Here is a 19,655-nt window from a genome sequence, read left to right as displayed (position 1 = left end):
ATGAGTAGGTACTTAATTTCAATAAGTACTTACTTAACGAGCGCTAAAAGAGTAGGTACTTAATAGCCAAATCTCGTTGTATGAATGCGATCCGAAAATAATCCGCCATGTTGACGTTATCATGTGACCTACGACGTTATCACAAGCGCAACAACTTAAAAGATATGAGTGACAGGTTTAATTCATCTATCTGTAAATATCTTGATATTGATCACACTTATTTTGTGGTCTTGTTGAAGAAACAGCTGCCAGTAATTTTGTAATTGTAGTACAACTAATATATTTTGGGTTAAAGTTCTTATATTTTTATAATGTGAGTTTATTTTTTGTTGAATATGTTGTTAATTTATTTTATATGCAAAAATGTTCATCCACAAGCAAAAGTGGCATACATCTCATTTGTTTTCCTTTTTTCTTGTTGAATTAGCTCTAGTGTCATCCCTCAGGCTTATAAATAATAAATAAAATAAATACTTTTATGCATTATGATGTATTCAAAATATTTAACCTTATCATCATGCTTTATGTCTGTGTATATAATCTCAAACTATGATGTATGTTTGGTTTTGTCATTATTATTGTTTATTGTTACCTAGTTCTGTTTTCTTCAGTGTTAGCAATGTCTGAAGCCAAAGAAGATATCAGCAGCTGCTCGAAGATCTCGCCTTTGGAGAAGACTGATTTTATCCTCAAAAAAATGTAAGTATAACTACTTAAAATTAAGATTACCCCAGAATGAACTGCTTTGCTAGCCCACCCCAACACTTACACACAATGATATTGATAAATGCTGACCAATACTTCATTATATTACTTTTCATTTTACTTCTTTAGTAAAACAAGCAAAATGTAATGTTTTGTCATATGACATAGCTATGCATGAATACACACTAGACAAATACAGCTGATGTGAATACATCTCAGTTTACAGTCAATTCATGCATTAATTCATTGCTTAATAAAATATATAAATTTACTGATAATAATAACATAATTAATAAAAAAAAGTAAAAGAATTAATAAAAGTAATAATGACAATAAATAAATGCATATACAAGTCAACAACACATGAAACAAAGCTTTATTCAAATTTATTGATCTAACAATCACGTATTTACAATCCTACTGCCATCTCAACATAGCTGTGCCAATTCTGCAGCTTTATTCTGATGAAGCAGCTGATGAACACCTTCAACCATCATGTCCCTCACTGCTGCTCTTCTCAATGGGGACATCGTTGATCCAGAGGATGAGGAAGATGATGATGATGGACCCCTGAACCCCACAACCTTGAAGCAAGAGTGGGAGAAGATGTGCAGGACAATCTGGCTGCTGCTGTGTCTGCTGCAAACATTCATGTGCTCTCCATCAGCATGACTAAATAAACAGATTAAAACATTTTACAAATCATTAATGTCAGCATTCTGTTTCTTGCCATATTTCATTTAATACTTTTACAATTACTTGCTAATTTTTGTCGTACCTTCATTACTTTTGTGGTGTGGTGGGCTAAACCACTGAGCTGGTCAGCAGAAGGTTGCTGGTTCAATCTCTGCAGCATCACCTCCAGTGTGTCCTTGATCAAGTCACTTGGAAGGAGGAGTGATGGAGGGTCTCGTCCATGGCTCTACACCATTTCCAGGACCTGCTGTGGCTCTCCATCCTCAGTGCTCACACCAGTCTGAGGACATTTCACATCCTACAATAATGCACAAATATAATACAAAAACAGTCATCTTAACAGCACAGTGTCATTTGATTTCTGTATTAGAAGTAACAAAATGATCTTACTTTATATTTTTGTTTCAGGTTTTCCTTTTTTGCTGCAGTCACCTTGTCTTGTAGGTCCTGCTTCACCACAAAGCTCTGCAGCAAATGCACAGAAATCAAGATTCAGAAAAGTGCTGTAATAACTCTGTTTAAATTACAATAATTAAAATAAACTAGACTTTAGATTTAAATAGACTTATTAATTTCTGTAGTATCCTCACTCAAAGCCTTTGATGGCAGCATTCCTTCATCACCGGATAAACACACGTGTGATCATCTGTCCCTGTAACATTCAGACAAGATTCAAGTTTCCTCTGAGATTTATGTGCTTAAATCTACATTTACATGTTTATGATGTGTTAACTCTCTTTTTATCCAATACAAATGTTCCTTAATTTACCAACAGTACTAATGGACAAATAAAATAGATTAAACTTATGTTTATTTTATGTAGATTTATTTATTTACGTTATTTTCATTCATGTAATGTAAGCAGTGTTGACAACAGTGAATTCTACATAATAGCACACATACATTACTCATACATAATCCATCACTCATAAGCCATAATACTTAAAGAAGATGTTCCTGTCAGATGTTAAATAAACATTTAATAAGATGAATAAGATGTGGTTTAGAATATGTAAATCCACTTCGGAGAATTAAGTTATGTGTGTTTACTAGAGCTCCCCTGTTATCATAATAAATCGTGTTTTTACTGTAAAATCACAACTATAGTGTCTAGCATCTTTACACATTCAGTGGTTTACTCTACAGTAGTTCAACAAATGCTATTTTATTACAAGGAACCGTGTTTTTAGTTTTCAATACTCACATTTGAAAGCATCCGCACCGCTTTTCTCCTCCGTGTTCAATTATGACGTATCCTCTCCCGTGGCCTCCTGGGATAGAAAAGTATCGATCGAGGAACACTTCAGAATCTGGGCGGAAGCAGTAGGCCATCCGGGAACTTCTCGACTACTCATTTATGATTACTGAGGTTTCTGACATACTTAATTGCTCACCTACTGCTTTTTCCCTATTATATAGTAGAGAAGTAGGCGGTTTCGGACGCACTTTAAGTAGACGCACGTCCGAATCTCACGAGAATTAGTACGTCACCCAGGTAATTTTCGCCTACTCTTTTTGCTTCGGACATACTTATTCGCTCGCCTACTGCATTTCCCCTACTAAATAGTAGAGAAGTAGGCGGTTTCGGACGCAGCCACACACACACACACAGAAGCAGAACAGTTGGAGCCTGACCAGTTAGTTGAGTCAGATGATTCAATAATATTTTAAACAATAAGAATAAAATATATACTGTAACAGAAATTTGTCTTTGATCATCTCTAAATATATACATTAAAATATAAAACTAACTAAAGCCTTTTATAACTAAAATGTGTTCTTGTCTTCTCAACCCTGTTTAAAAATAGATATTTGCTGCCCTCTAGTGCTTATTCTATATATGACATTTGAATATTTTAATCATTTTAACCAAAGAGCAGTTATCTGCCTAATTTAAACTTACACATACTTCTTGTAATTATACAATGATTTAAAATGTGTTCATTTATAATATTTGTATTATTATATACTGAAATAAAGGGTGTATATTCCCTTCTTTGTCTTTAATTGAATCACTTACCATGGCAACAATGTTCGAGATATCCAACATCCCTTTTCAATTTACCAACTTCAAGTTTGGTGTAAATTGTATAAAACCTGTAGGAGTAGTAGTATAAAATTGATAGCCTGTTTTTTCAAAAAATCCACATTCAAACCAAAATAGCTGACTTCCAGTTGGTCGGAGCTAATGACTGTAAATTAGAAAGTTGTCCGGCTTAATGAGAATAATATGTGTACCGAGTTTGGTGACTGTAGGTAAAAATAACCCCCCCCCCACTTTTGTCAAAATGTGGCGCTACTGAGCCCATCCACCACGCCCATTTCTAAGGCTTTGTCCATGTCTACTGGATGACAATATTGATGTGTGTGTCGAGTTTCATGCAATTTGAAGCATGTTAAGAGGCTCAAAAATGCCTAAGAATATTATTAAAGTTTGACGTGTTGCCATGGCAACAATATTTAAGATATCACAAATACATTCACAGGTCTACATCTGCTGTGTATTGACATTACACTGATGAAGTTTGAAGGAAATCGGGTAAAAAAAAGAGGGTGATCTCAAAGCATTTTGAAAGTGACACACTTCCTGCTGCCAGTTGGTGGCACTATAACTTTGACTCACAATAGTCACATCCATGTGATCAGACTCCTACAACCAACACACTGGTGAAGTTTCATAAAAATCAATCAATGTATGCAGACGTTATAACACACTTCCTGATTCCCTTTTCTCGCCATAAATTTGTTGCCTCGCCACAGCCAAACCGTTCGAGATATCAAAAATCTGCTGGCAATTTTTCATCATCAATGTCTTGAATCTGCATTTTTCTGCATTCTTCTGCATTTTTCAAACAAACCATAATAGCTGACTTCCTGTTGAGCTGGCGTATAACTTAGAGCACAAAAGTTGTTAGGCCCGATGAGGTCTATATGTGTACCGAGTTTCTTACTAATACGTGCAAGCGCGTTTGATATATGGACCAAGTTTGCGTTGTTGAGCCCCCCTGCCACGCCCGGGTACCAGCTTCTGCCCGGCCCTGATGGCCGCGTATTCCGATGTGTGTGCAAAGTTTCAAGAGTTTTCGAACATGTTAAGGGCCCCAAAAGTGCCAAAAACATAGAAAATAATAATAATAATAATAATCCTAAAGAAAACAATAGGGCCTTCAGCCTTTGGCTTTGGCCCTAATAATAATCCTTAGGGGATCAAGAGGGCCCTGCGCCACCAGTGGCTTGGGCCCTAATAAACGGAGCAATTCCAATAGGGTCCTCACACCATCGGTGCTCGGGCCCTAATAATAATCCTTAGAAAAACAATAAGGCCCTGCACCTTAGTGGCTTGGGCCCTAACAATAGGGCCTTCAGCCCTTTGGGCTTTGGCCCTAATAATAATCCTAAAGAAAACAATAGGGCCTTCGCCTTCAGCTTGGGCCCTAATAATCCTTAGGGGAACAATAGGGCCTTCAGCCCTTTACAGGGCTTTGGCCCTAATAATAATCCTAAAGAAAACAATAGGGCCTTCGCCTTCGGCTTGGGCCCTAATAATAATCCTAAAGAAAACAATAGGGCCTTCGCCTTGGGCCCTAAATAGGGCCTTCAGCCCTTTACAGGGCTTTGGCCCTAATAATAATAATAATAATAATAATAATCCTTAGAAAAACAATAGGGCCCTGCGCCTTAGTGGCTTGGGCCCTAATTAAAGCTGCAAGCAGCGATGAAAGGGCCCTCGCACCGCCACCCGTTGGCCTCAGGGAAACAGTGAACAGTGGAGAAGTCATTTCAAAGTGCCAGACTTCCTGCTGCCAACAGGTGGCGCTTTGAGCGTAACTGAATATTGCCATGTTGATGTCTCCAGGCCAGGACTATTATCGAACATGTGAAGTTTGGAGCAGATCAGACATCGTATGCCTGAGTTACAACAACTTCCTGTTTCATGGCGTTAATTGCAAACATTAGCACTTAGCCAAGTGTTGCATGTTTTAACATGTTTCTAGTATGTTTGCTACTTAGTGGCATATCGAAATGTGTTTCAGGGAGTGAATTACAGTGTAAAGCATGCCATTTCCTGTTGCCAGCAGATGGCGCTATGACTAACTGAATATTGGCAAATAGATGTCTTTAGGCCAGGACTCTTATCACACATGTGAAGTTTGGGGCTGATCAGACACTGTATGCTTGAGTTACAACAACTTCCTGTTTCATGACGATAATAGCATGCTTTAACAGTCAGCTAGGTGTTGCTAGCATGATTTAGAATGTTTCTAGCATGTTTAGTACTCAATTGCATATTTTAGTATGTTGCTAATAGTGCATCATATTGTTAAAAACGTCACATCCTGTTGCCAGTAGGTGGCGCTATTACTATAACCGAATATTGTCATGTAGATGTGTTCAGGGAAAGACTCTTATCAAATGTGTGAAGTTTGGGGTAGACTGGACATTGAATGCCTGAGTTACAGCAACTTCCTCTTTCACTGTATTAATAGCATGCTTTAACACTTGGCTAAGTGTTTTGCTAACGTTTTTCTAGCATGTTGCTAGCCTGTTTAGAACTTGCTGGCACATTTTAATATGCTGTTAGGAGTCCATAACAGTGTTAAACATGTCACTTCCTGTTGCCAGCAGGTGGCGCTATGACTATAACTGAATATGGGCATGGACGTGTTCAGGACAGGACTTTTATCAAGTGTGTGAAGTTTGGGGCAGATCGGACATTGTTTGCCTTAGTTACAGCAACTTCCTGTTTCATGGCGAAACATCAAACTTTGTCAGGCTGCCAGGGACGCCTTTTACGAAAACTCAAGATCTTCGCAATTTAGTGTCGCACAAGCCTTATGATTATACAAACCAAATTTGAAGATGATCTGAATAAAACTGTAGGAGGAGTTCGTTAAAGTACGAGGCCTGAAAATGGCAAAAACTGCACAAAAATTGCACAGGAAATTCAAAATAGCTGACTTCCTAACAACAGCAATGTTTTGCCTTTTATTTGTTTGTCTCACAGAAGCAACATTGCAGAAACTGTCCTCATGTGGTGCCTGCCAGCATTGGTGCAACCATCAATGCCAAACTTACTGAAATTGTTGTTTTGTGTGTGGGGGGTTTTGCCTTCGCAAAGTTCAGTTTGATATCAAGTTGTAATTCTAAATTACTCTTGTGGAGTATAATTTGATTGTGTCTCTTTGATTGTGTTGAAATAAAAGTATTTCTGATGCAAATCTGTGCAAGTAATTGACTGAAATCATATATGATTTGTATATGCAGAGTAGAGGTCTGCGCGGGACTGTTTTTTTCGTCCCGCTCCCGCAATGGTTCTATTCCGCACGCACCCGCTCCCGCCTAAAATTCACTCTGTGTTCACCCGCTATCCGCATATAGTGATTTTCTTCCCGACCCGACGGGTCCCGCTAAAGATCGTTTCCAGAATCTCGCGTTTAAACTTTCCCTAAAGAAAGAGAGTGATTGGGGATAACAAATATAAAATGTTGCATATACAAGATTTGTATTTGTTATTTGTCTATGATGCTGTCAACACCCTAAAAAATGTCAGAGAAAAAATGTCACAAAGAATAATAGGCTAAATATCACAGAGAAAAGTAGGCTAAATTAAATAGCCTACAACATGTCCCTCAAAACTATAGGCTATGCCAAAATTACATAAACGAAAACTGTTGGCTTACTAGCTAGCCTACTGCAAAATGAAATCTTTTTTAACATCCACGCAAGAACAGAATGATGCTGACTGACGACCGTTTCAGAACGTCTCTCCTTCAAAATCCGATCACAAAGGTTGAATGTTCTCTGAAGGTGCACTCGCGCAGACCTCTAATGCAAATAACATATCTTGCCAGGTTTTTAGGACAGGGAACTGGGGACTGTGTGAACGCCACCACTGCAGAAAGTTTTGTTCACTTCAAGTTCAAGCACAGATGCGCTGATGCCAAAGCATCTCGGGAGCGACCGGGTTATTGTCAGACCGCCCGCTCCCGCCTAAAGTACAGGTGCTGGTCATATAATTAGAATATCATCAAAAAGTTCATTTTTTTATTATAAATTATTTTTAAAAATGAAACTTTCATATATTCTAGATTCCCTACATGTAAAGTAAAACATTTCAAAAGTTTTTTTTTTTTTAAATTTTGATGATTAGAGCGTACAGCTCATGAAAGTCCAAAATCCAGTATTTCAAAATATTAGAATATTTCCTAAGATCAATCAAAAAATGGATTTGCAAAACAGAAAAGTTCAAGTTCTTTAAAGTATGTTCTTTTGTGCACTCAATACTTGATCGGCAGGACATATTACAGCAAATGACTTGCTCCTAGCACAAATTAGTGAAGTGTGGCATGGAAGTGATCAGCCTGTGGCACTGCTGAGGCACTATTGAGCCTTTAGATCATCTGTATATTGTTGGATCGACTGTTTCTCATCTTTCTCTTGAAAATATCCCATAGATTCAGGTCAGGCATGTTGGCTGGCCAATAAAGCACAGTAATATCATGGTCAGCAAACCACTTGGAAGTGGTTTTTGCACTGTGGGCAGGTGCTAAAGTCCTGCTGGAAAAGGAAATCAGCATCTCCATAAAGCTTGTCAGCAGATGGAAGCATAAAGTGCTCCAAAATCTCCTGGAAGATGGCTGCATTGACTTTGCAGTTAATAAAACACAATGGACCAACACCAGCAGACGTCACGGCCCCCCCAAATCATTACTGACTTCAGAAACTTCACACTAGACTTCAAGCAGCTTGGATTCTGTGCCTCTCCAGTCTTCCTTCAGACTCTGGGACCATGATTTCAACATGAAATGCAAAATTTACTTTTATCTGAAAAGAGGACTTTCGACCACTGTTCACTGTCCAGTTCTTTTTCTCCTTAGCCCAGGTAAGATGCTTCTGACGTTGTCTCTGGTTCAGAAGTGGCTTGGTAGTCCTTTTCCTGAAGATGTCTGAGTGTGGTGACTCTTGATGCGCTGACTCCGGCTTCATTCTACTCATTGTGAAGCTCTCCCAAGTGTTTGAATCGGCTTTACTTGACAGTATTCTCAAGCTTGCGGTCATCCCTGTTGCTTGTGCACCTTTGCCTACCCAATTTCTTCCTTCCAGTCAACTTTGCATTTAATATGCTTTGATACATCACTCTGTAAACAGCCACCCCATTCAGTAATGACCTTCTGTGACTTACTCTCTTTGTGGAGGGTGTCAATGATTGTCTCCTGGACCATTGCCAAGTCAGCAGTCTTCCCCATTAGTGTGGTTTCAAAGAACAAAAGATACCCGGAATTTATACTGTAGGGATGGTCATTTAATGAAACTCAAATGTAAATATTCTAATATTTTGAGATACTGGATTTTGGACTTTCATTAGCTGTACGCTCTAATCAACAAATTTAAAAAAAAAAAAACTTTTGAAATGTTTTACTTTACATGTAGGGAATCTAGAATATATGAAAGTTTCATTTTTTAAAATAATTTACAATAAAAAAATGAACTTTTTCACGATATTCTAATTATATGACCAGCACCTGTATACTAAAGTTACCGACCGCAATCCGCCTTTCATTCAAAATTTAATCCCGCGCAGCAAGAAATCTTATCGGGGGAATGCAGACCTCTAATGCAGAGATATTGTAATATTGACTGAAATCATATAAGATAATTATATGTAGAGATATAATAATATTATTGTTGTAATATGAGGAATTAGGTGGAAACATATAAAGCTTGAAGAACAGGCACACCATTTCCCTATTAAAAACATAAATCTGTATAAAATTCATATAAACAAATGATGCAAAATTTAAATAAATCCTATATGACTAGCATATGATTCAATCAAGAATTTTAAATGATTTGTATAGGAAATAACTGATATTCATACACATTTCCTACTAAAATCATATACCATTGCATACTGTTGTCATGTAAAACTCATATAAGACTTTTACAGTATTCATATATGACCTAAAAATCCCATATAAGTTGTATATGTGATTTTTAGTATGAAAGTGGCCATAATCGGTCTGATTTTGTATATGACATGTATTGGACTTACATGAAACACATAAGGTAATTCTGGCCGATTTGAGTAAGGAAGATATATGGTTGCTGTATATGAAACAGGTTTTTTTTCATATGGGTATTCTCTCTGCCACAAGGATCAATTGGGGTCCTCTGGATGCTGCATTATCATGCTTATTGTTAGGCCTATTACCTTGTCAGTTCATAATAAAAGACCCATGTTTGCAGTTGTGATAGTTGCAGTTACTGATAGTTGTAGATGAAAGGTTTCAAACATAAAATTATGGCATAGTATTTTATTTTTAATTTCTTATTATTAAAACACCATTTTAAATACTTTTCTTAGTCTTTTCATTTGTGTGGATGGTTGCACCACCTGACATTTTGGGGATTTAAGATACCAAAACATAAAATATTTATTATTTGAATGTACTGAAAATGAATTCAATCTAAATAGATTTTATAGAATAAAGTGATACATGTTATGAATTTATCAAATTATTTTAAAGGAAATAATGCACTTGGACACAATAATATGTACATCATGTCATTGACCCTTATATCAAACTTCATATATTCACACCATTATATTTTTGTGCTGTAAATATTTGTGCTACATTTCATTTGTGTTGTTCAGAGTGCATTTATTTGAGCCAAATAAAAGTGAATGCTTTTAAATGCAAAGTTGACAAGCTCCTAATAATTAAAGTATATTATTTACATAAGATTTATTTTATATGATAAAGGCCGTTCATAGCAGTGATGAAAACTAAGCTCCTTCTTTATTCCAGAGAAATATTTAAAGCTCCAGTAAAACTTCAAATGATTAAACCTTTTTAACAGATCATTCTTACAAAACCAAATCTCCAAAGTCTGACCAGTAGCAATGATGATGATTAATCACATACACACCCTGATTTTTTTTTTTTAACACGTTTGTTAATATGCACAAAGCATATAGCAGATTACACCAGGTGATATGGAGAGAGACATAAAATAAAACTGAACAAAACATGAACATCAGCCCAAATTATATTTTGTTTCACTTTCATCACTTGGATCCCCCATCAAGTCCTTAAAGCCAAGTTTTTCAAGGGGTTCCTTTGCCATTAACTGTCTGTGAAGTAAATAAAATGTTTACGATTAGTTCCTAATGTATTTGACCCTAATTTTCCAACTTTAGGTTAAATCATGTCAGGAAAAACTCACCTGTCCATCCTACACTCCAGATACTCCTTTGACTCTATTCGACAGCATGAGTTGTCAAAATGGTTGTCTCTGAGGCATCGCATATATATCTCTTTGAATGATTTACATTCACCTATGTAGACAAAATATAATATTACTTTCATAATAGTATTATTGTGAAAATAATATATGTGAATTCAAAGTCTTATGCTGCATCCCAATTTGCGTACTATCCGTCTTAAATAGTATTAGTGTGTCCCAAATCACAGTATGTTAAAATGAGTATTCAAAAGATACCTGGATGGTTTTCCATGCACACTCTAAAGGCTTATATTGCCCACAATCCACTGCACGTTCGATTAGAACTACAAACATGAATAAAAAGAGCTAAAAACTAAAAACATGGATGGATGAGGCCGACTGTTAAGTAGAAAGATTTGAGCTGTGTTCATGCCATGTTGTAATTACCTTAATTTCGTGAGTGCTTTGTTTCTGAACCACACATAGGCAGCAACGTCTCTGCACCTTTCAAGGCCCAGAAAGTCAGTAAAGACATCGTTAAAATAGTCAAGTCACCTTTATTTATATAGCGCTTTTTACAATGCAGTTTGTGTCAAAGCAGCTTAACACCCGTTTCACACTGCAAGCTTGAGCGGCACGTGAGCGTAACTACATCGCCACTGCAGCTGCAGAGACACTCGAGAATTCACACTGGAAGCATTTGTATAGCGTCACAGCAAGCTACATATAAAGTGAGCATTTCTTTACAAAGACAGCTATAAATTTGTTTTTATAAGTTGGTCATTTATAAGCTTGATAGTCTTGAAAGTTTGTTAACATGGGGAGCTGTACAACATTCCCATGTAAACATAATAAATACATAAATAAAAAGCCTCGTGTCATCCATTGCTGGACACGAATGAGGTAAACTTTGTGTTTTACATCATCTGCCGCGTGCACGTTTACAAGACGGCAAACTCGGCGAAAAAAGACAGCAAACTCTGGTTTGATTTGAGTAGGGCAAGAGCATATATACATGTCTGTGTAATAACTAAAAGACTGTTTATACATATCATATTTTCTGGCTAGTTTACTTTAGTTTTTTATAATAAACCAAATACTTTCATCCAAACTGAATAATTAAAAAAAATGTTTAAATGGGTAAATCTAATATAAATGTTTTTTATTCTTAATTTTCTTTTCTGACATTCTTGTTCTTGTTAAAGCACATAGACATACTTATTCTGTGCATTTTGAGCACTTTTGTATGAAATCATATTTATTTTGTCCATCAGAAGTGTGCTTTCACTTGAATTGAGCGTCAGCAGCGCAGCAAAAATAGACTTTGCGCCGAAACCTCCACTTCACTGCTGCTCACGCGACACTCCTGCTTGACGCTGACACGCTGCTCCTGCTCCCGGTGTGAATGCATCCATTGGTTAACATGCACACCGAGAAAAAAAAAAAAAAAAAATGGCGTTACAGTGATAGAGGAAACATAATTTTAGCTGTAAAGCAGCTCTAGAAAAAAACAGTGTCATTGTCCTGCTTAAGTAAGTTTAGTACTGATTACATAGATTATTCCCTTGTAAAAATCATTAGTAATTAATTTAGTTCATTTATTTATACAGCAGCTCTGGAGAAAACAGTGATGTCATTGTCCAGCTCAGTTCAGTTCACATACAATGGTGTCAATGGAGGCAGATCAAAAACATTGTTGAACATCAAGTGTCCTCAACTAGGCAAGCCAAGAGCGACAGCGGCAAGGAACCCAAACTCCAACAGGTGACAGAATGGAGAAAAAACCTTGGGAGAAACCAGGCTCAGTCCGGGGGCTAATATAGTCCATGTGACGTGGGCCGCCCGGGTATATTAACTCCCTGGGATCGGCGGTCGCGTCGGTGATACCACCTCAAAACTCAAAATACTGTCAATTTTGGACATACAAATAAGAGTTATACATCATTCAGAACTTTGAAATGTCTTCTTTTATTTGTGTAAAAACAAATGTAAAACAAAAACAAAATTTGTGCTTTTTGCAAAATAAAGAAAAGTAACATGATGCACGATCTGCCGTCTCTTTCTCAATGAAGTCCATTCTGATACTCCTCAGAAAATGAACTGTAACTTATAGAATGCTTATCACACAAACATGAGACATATGTCTAAAGAAATGTTGAAATGTCAGGTTTTAAATAATGCAAGTCAAATTGAAAAAAAAAAACAAAAAACAAATATTCTTTGTTTATGTAATCGGTTTGAAAAGAGAGATGTCAGTCGTCACCTCATTATTCGCTTATGCGGCCACGCCCACGGAGAGCGCTCACTATTCAAAGGCAAATTCTGATGCGATGCATGCAACAGAGTCAACGCACGCATCAACTCAAAAAAACGAATCAAGCTTAGTTTCGTGCAACGTTTTTAAGACGCGGTGAGGAATAATTCTGGCAGAATTTACCTCAGAGGAAGATTGGGACTTTCAGTATCATTGCAAGAATCCGCTTGATCAAGCCGATGATTGTGAATGGTAAGTTTTTTATTCTTAAGTTCTTTATTCTAATTGCGATATAGTGTCTGTGAATATCAAACCACAAAAAGACTGTTTAAATATGAATCCTGCATGTTCTGTGTGACTCTGTGTTAATAAATAACTTACATTAGTAAACATGCCATATTGGCTTTTCCCAAACTATATTGCTATACTGAGATGAGTGAAATCGACTGAAATATGTCTTAAATATTGAAATAAAATGTGTTAAACTGCACATTAAAATTTATAGGCTCTAATGTAATAAATATGATACATAAAATGTCATAGAGGTAATATGAATGTTTAGACAAGATTTCTTTGGCCAGTTTTGGACAGGTTATGAAGTGTTTACTGTGAAATGGCCTAGTGCCACATAAATGAAGCTTTTGTTCACAATGAATGATGAAAATTCAGCTTTGCATCACAGAAAAAAAAAATATTTTAAAGTATTGCAGGCTTGATGAGCATGAGATTTCTTTCAAAAATATTAAAAATAGTAATGTAATGACCGGTACTGTATACAATTTAAATATAATAGGCCTATACAAATTTTTTTTTTTTTTTTTTTTTCAAATAATGTGCAATAATATGTGCGTGCATGAGATTGCAAAACTCATGTTTTCTGTTAAGAATGGACATTATATTAACATGAAAATAATAGTTGATATTATCCTGTTATCAGCATGATAATCACAGTGACCAGATATTGGCCCACATTTGACATTCTGCATGAATATGATGGTGAGATCAGTGACTAGAAGCAGGAAAGTTCTCCATATAGGGGACTTCAGTGGGGTTCACTGGGTGGAAGGTCACTGCAGTTTGGTTTTTGGTAACTGTTCTGCTTTTGGCATTTACATTTAGGGGCCTCGATGTAGGAGCCATATTTAGATTCTTGTGGTGCAATTTGAAAAGTCAGTGTATGTAAAGTTATGTACTGGTGTGTGTGAGCACTCAACGGTATATATAGGTTTGTCAGAATGTGTGAAAATGTGCGTATTATCAAACTTTTTAAGCGTGCATACTATTATTGTATTGTCAGCTCCTTAAGCAGAAAAGGTCTGCAAGGTATTGTACCTGTTTCCATCCTTTTCTAGCATACAAGTCATCCTTATTGAAGAGTCCAGGGCTGCATTTACACTGGCACAAAAAAAATCTAATTTTTTGTTCAAATCTGACACAGATCTGAATTTGTTGCACACGTCCACTTCCAAATGTGGTTTAAAATCAAATACATTTCCGATATCTGGACATGCGACCTACGTCTAAACACGCATATCCGATTCCCCTTGGAATTCCAAGCCACCACAAGGCAAGGACAGCACGTTTGCTCACTAAAAGGTAGCTTTTATTTTGTTTTATGAAGCAGCCTGCCTGTATGCACTCACACTAAAAATTCACAGCTTTATTATTAAAGTGGGAACTTTATGTCTATCTATTTTTTCCATGAAAGAAATCGTGCACACATACACACACACATTCAGCAGCTGAATTTCAACCTCTGCCTGGTTAATTTAAGAGACCGTTGTGTTTTTTTCTTTTTTTGTTTTAAATAAACCAAAAGCTTCACTGGATAGACTACTCTCTCTCGCATGCGCTCTGTCCCTCGCTCGCTCTCTCGTTATCATTATATCTGAATTCATTCAAATAAATGTAGTCTTACCTACTGCTTTATTTCACCTCAGAATTCTAGATCTAACGACTGTAGATAAAATGGTAACACTTTACAATAAGGTTCATTAGTTAAACATTTGTTAATGGATTAACTAACATGAACTATCCATGAGCAATACATTTGTTACTGTATTTACTAATCTTCGTTAACGTTAGTTAATGAAAATACAGTTGTTCATTGTTTGTTCATGTTAGTTCACAGTGCAATAACTAATGTTAACAAGATTTTAATGTATTAGTAAATGTTGAAATTAACATTAACAAAGATTAATAAATGCTGTGTAAGTGCAGTTCATTATTAGTTCTTGTTAACTAATGAAGTTTACAATAAGGTTCATTAGTTAACATTAGTTAAGTGTTACCAATAAAATAAATGCAAATTACCTTTATTTTCCAGTCTATATTCATTCAGTCAGATTTCGCGCTGCAAAACAGCTGTTAACTTATCCATTCTGGCAGGTAATCATGGCCACTCGACGTGAAATATATAAATAATTTTAATAGCACGGCCATTCAAAACCTGAGCATCTATCATGTGCATGTAAAGCTATCAATGACAATCATTTTGGGTGAGAATTAATGCAAACACAGATATCAGATACCAGTCGCATCTAAAGTGAACGTAAACAGACTGGCCAAAAAAAAAAAAAAAAAAAAAAAAAAAAATTGGATATGGTCAAAAGATCAGATCTATGCATTAAGACTTGCAGTGTAAATGCAGCCCAGGTGGCAAGAGGGGTTTGGATTTCAGCTGCAGAAGATGATTTGGTGTTAGGGGTTCAAGATCATTTGGGTCACCTGATACAGTTGTGATGGGTCGGTCATTGAGAATGCATTTGACTTCACACAAAGCTGTTTGTAACATATCGTCCAATGTCTGTTGTTTTAGCACTGAAAGCAGTACTTTTTTTCACTAGTCTGATTAATCTCTCCCAGACTCCTCCAAAGTGAGCTGCAAATGGTGGATTAAACATCCACTTGACATGATTGCTCAGCAATGCCTCTTGAATTTTGTGATGGTCAATCTGGTTCAAAGTGGTCTCTAATTCCTTCTGTGCGCCCACAAAATTGGTGCCACAATCAGTCCTGATGGTCAGTACTGGTCCTCTCCGACATAAAAACCGTCGAATAGCATTGATACAAGAGTGTGTCATGGGTGCTTGCCACTTCAAGATGAATGGCTCAGCTCGCCAGGCAGGTGAATAACACTCCCCATCTTTTCATGTGAGAGCGACCTTTCTTGACTTCTATACGTCCAAATAGTCAATACCTACATGTGAGAAAGGTGGCAGATCAGGAGCAACATGTTCTTCTGGCAAGTCAGCCATTTTCTGTTCTCCAACTTTAGCTTGCATTCTTCTGCAAAAGATGAAATAGATATTATCTTTCTAGCAGAAGAGATGGCAGACGGTAACCAGAACCTCTGACCCAATTGTGAAAGCATGTGATTTCTTCCTGAGTGCCTAACCCTTTGATGGATATCACGCAGCATCAGTTTGGATATGTGTGAGTCTTTTAGCAGAATCAATGGGTTCTTCAGACTCACTGGCATGACTGCTTTACTTGGTCTTCCTCCAATCCTCAAAGTGCCCTCATCAATGATTGGATCTAGTTTGTATATGGAGCTACCTGATTTGATGGGTTTGCCTTCTCTCAAGACTGTAAGCTCTGGGTCCAAGTAGCGCTGTTGTTCATAGCGAATTATTGACTTCTCTGCTTCATCCTAGTTTTCCAGTGTTAATCCTTGTTGTTCAACTTTCCATTTGGAATCTCGAATAATAGCTTTGTCTTTTTGATTTTGAAGCAGTCCTTTGAGCTTTAGCCAAAATGCAATAGCTCTCAATAGTTTCCTCCATGAATATAAAGAATAATACTCAATTATTTTGGTAGTTGCATTGTTCTGTAGGTTCAAGCAGTTCATAGTGATTTCCTTTTTCACCTCTGTATCGCTTGGTGAGATGTAACTGAGATCTTTTGGCACTTCAGGCCATTCAGATTCCTCTTTTGACAAGAAGTGAGGACCATTCAACCATCTGGTGGAATTCAAGAGGGATTCTATCTGTAGTCCACGTGAAGTGTCATCTGCTGGGTTGTCTCCAAAACATACATGCCTCATCTGATGAACTTGCGAGAGGTTATGTATCAATGCAATTCTGTTGGTAACATAAGTATGGAATCGTTCCGTTTGGTCATGGATGTATTTCAGTACTACTGTACTGTCTGTCCAAAAAGTAGAATCTTCCAGTTCCATGTGACGTTCCTTTTGCAGCATTCAGTCCACTTTCACAGCAAGTGTTGCAGCTGCAAGCTCAAGTCTTGGAATGGTCATTCATTTCAGAGGGACTTCTCTGGCTTTTCCCAGTACAAAGGTGACATGAACATTTTTGATACTGTCTGTAAGTCTGATGTAACTTACTGTCCCATATCCTAACTTGCTCGCATCACAAAAGTGATGCAGTTGAGCAGTCTTTACAACACCAAAATTCTCAGGCTTCGTGCACGTGTCCACTTGAAATCTGTTCAGCTGGTCTAACTCTCTGAGCCATCTTTGCCAGGGTTTCATTTCATTTGGGATTATTTCATCCCATCCACACTTCTCATGGCAGAGTCTTTGCAGGATTTGCTTAGTCTTGAGAACAAAGGAGGAAAGGAAACCAAGTGGGTCATAGATGGAACTGACTATAGAAAGGATTGTTCGTCTTGTCAGAGCTCGGTTCTTAATGACTACCCGGAAGGTAAAGACATCACATCCTTTTGGATATTCCACTAAATTCCGAGTGCCCTCTCAAGAGGAGGTTTTTCTCTGTCCAAGTTTAGCTGTTTCACAAGAGGGGATCTGTAACTTTCTGGAATTGTCTCAAGGACTTCACAGCTGTTGCTCACCCATTTACTCAAAGTAAATCCTTCTAGGGTGCATGCTTCCCTGAGGTTTTTAGTGAGCTTGATTGCTTCTTTCACAGAGACCAGAGACTTGAGACAATCATCGACATAAAAACTATGCTTAATTGTGTCAATGACTTGTGTGCTATACCGTTCAGAATTATCAGTTCCGGTTTGCTTTAAGGCAAAGTTGGCAATGCTTGAGGATGATTCTGCACCAAAGAGGTGAACATTCATTCTGTAAACTTCCAGTGGCTGGTTAACATCCCCTTGGCCACCACAGGTATCTACGAAAGTCACAATGATGATTTTGAACTCGTACCTGATAGTACCTCGCTATAATGTCTGCCATTTTTGCAATCCTTTCATATCTGAAACTAAGCAGAACACCAAGAAGTGGGTTGATCAAGTCAGGACCTTGGAGGAGTTTGGAGTTAAGAGATTTGCCTTTGTATGAAGATGAACAGTCAAAAACAACTCAAAGCTTCCCCTTCTGCTTGTGATACACACCATGATGTGATATATACCACACACGACCATCATTCCTTTGAAGTTGTTCTTGCAGCACCTTTTCTGCATATCCCTTTCTCAAAACATTCTCCATGAACTCATTTGCATAAGCAGAATCTATTAGCGAGGTTTAGTGTACATTGTACTGCCACCTCATAGTTGTTAGGCAAGGTTACATCTTTATCATGAACAGGTAGAGAAAAGTGGTAATGACCATCTTTGAATTCCACTGAAGTTGTTGCTGTTCATGAACATTTTGTCTTCAACTGACATTTCTTTTTTTTTTCTGACATTTCAGGAAAGTCATGATTATTTTATATTATATTATAAGCAGGTCCTTGAGATTCTCCACAGAGATGTGATTTGCAGTCACCGACATCAATCCAGTTTCATCCATAGAACAAGAATGGAGTGGGCCGTTTACCACCCATCTTAGAACAGCCAATCAAAATTTTGATTCCAATCAAAATTTCAATATCAGCGTTGATGCTTTTCAGTTTGATTTCTTTCAAATAAGGCCATTTTTCAAGATCATGGTAAGTAGGTTCTCTTTTGACACAGGAATCTTAGGTTGAATATATACTTTAGGCAAGATCTAGGTGTGCACTTCAATCTATACTGCCTACTTCTAGTCCTGTGAACTCATAGCTTTTAACAGGTCTCTCCTTCCTCATTGTTCGCAGAAGGATTTCAGTTCTGCGTCTTTTGGCATTCAGCTGATTCATGAGGTTCTCAGTGCAGAACGTCGCCGAACTGCCTGGGTCAAGAAAGGCGTAGGTTTTTATGGTCTTACTGCCTTTGGCACCTTTAACTTGAACTGGTACGATGGCTAGTGCACATTCCCTGCTGGCCCCTGTTGCACGATCAGCTGATACAATTGCACTATTGATTGGCATTTCTTTCGGTTTTGTGAGGTTCAGGTTTGGCAAAATCTGCTGCCTTGAATTTACATTGTTAATGTGAAGCATTGTAGCAGTTATCTTTTGCAGCTCAAAATTTTGTAAGTCTAAATCCAGTGTTAATCTCAGTCCAGTATTTATTTTAAGTTTTTTTATATATATTTTTATAAACCAGTTTGTAGTAGTAAACGAAGAGATGTCATATCGATCACAAGTTCAATAGGAAGTACCGCAAGGCTCAGTACTAGGACTGTTGCTTTTCACTCTGTACATGCTACCCTTGTGAGATATCATTAGGAAGCAAGGCGTTAGTTTTCACTGTTACGCTGATGATACTCAGCTGTATATTTCTTCGTGCCCTGACGAAACTCTACCAATTCACAAAATTAACGGAATGCATAGCTGATATAAAAAATTGGATGACCAGTAATTTCCTACTACTAAATTCAGAAAAAAACAGAGATTCTAATTTTTGGACCAAAAACTTCTTCACATAATAACCTAGAATACTGTCTAACACTTGATGGCTGCTCTGTTAAGTCTTCGTCGTCAGT

The 19,655-nt window shown here is 37.3% G+C and overlaps 1 protein-coding gene across 1 annotated transcript in view; it reads right to left on the bottom strand.

Moving 5' to 3' along the window:
- Positions 1-1,063: 1,063 nt before the first annotated feature.
- LOC127503714 (cytochrome c oxidase assembly protein COX19) overlaps positions 1,064-19,655 on the bottom strand; it is a 38,110-nt gene continuing 19,518 nt past the window's right edge. Inside the window, exons 2-6 of the mRNA XM_051877808.1 lie at positions 10,630-10,741; positions 1,992-10,537; positions 1,792-1,866; positions 1,493-1,699; positions 1,064-1,377 (exon numbers count right to left, since the gene is read on the bottom strand). Coding sequence (XP_051733768.1) covers positions 10,441-10,537; positions 10,630-10,741 — 209 coding nt within the window. The 3' untranslated portion in view covers positions 1,064-1,377; positions 1,493-1,699; positions 1,792-1,866; positions 1,992-10,440. The remainder of the gene's footprint in view (positions 1,378-1,492; positions 1,700-1,791; positions 1,867-1,991; positions 10,538-10,629; positions 10,742-19,655) is intronic.

This window comes from Ctenopharyngodon idella, chromosome 2 (genome assembly GCF_019924925.1).
Source record: "Ctenopharyngodon idella isolate HZGC_01 chromosome 2, HZGC01, whole genome shotgun sequence".
NCBI classification, from domain to species: Eukaryota; Metazoa; Chordata; class Actinopteri; order Cypriniformes; family Xenocyprididae; genus Ctenopharyngodon; species Ctenopharyngodon idella.
The sequence above is the reverse complement of the archived record's forward strand: the minus strand, read 5'-3'. Positions and strand labels throughout refer to the sequence as shown.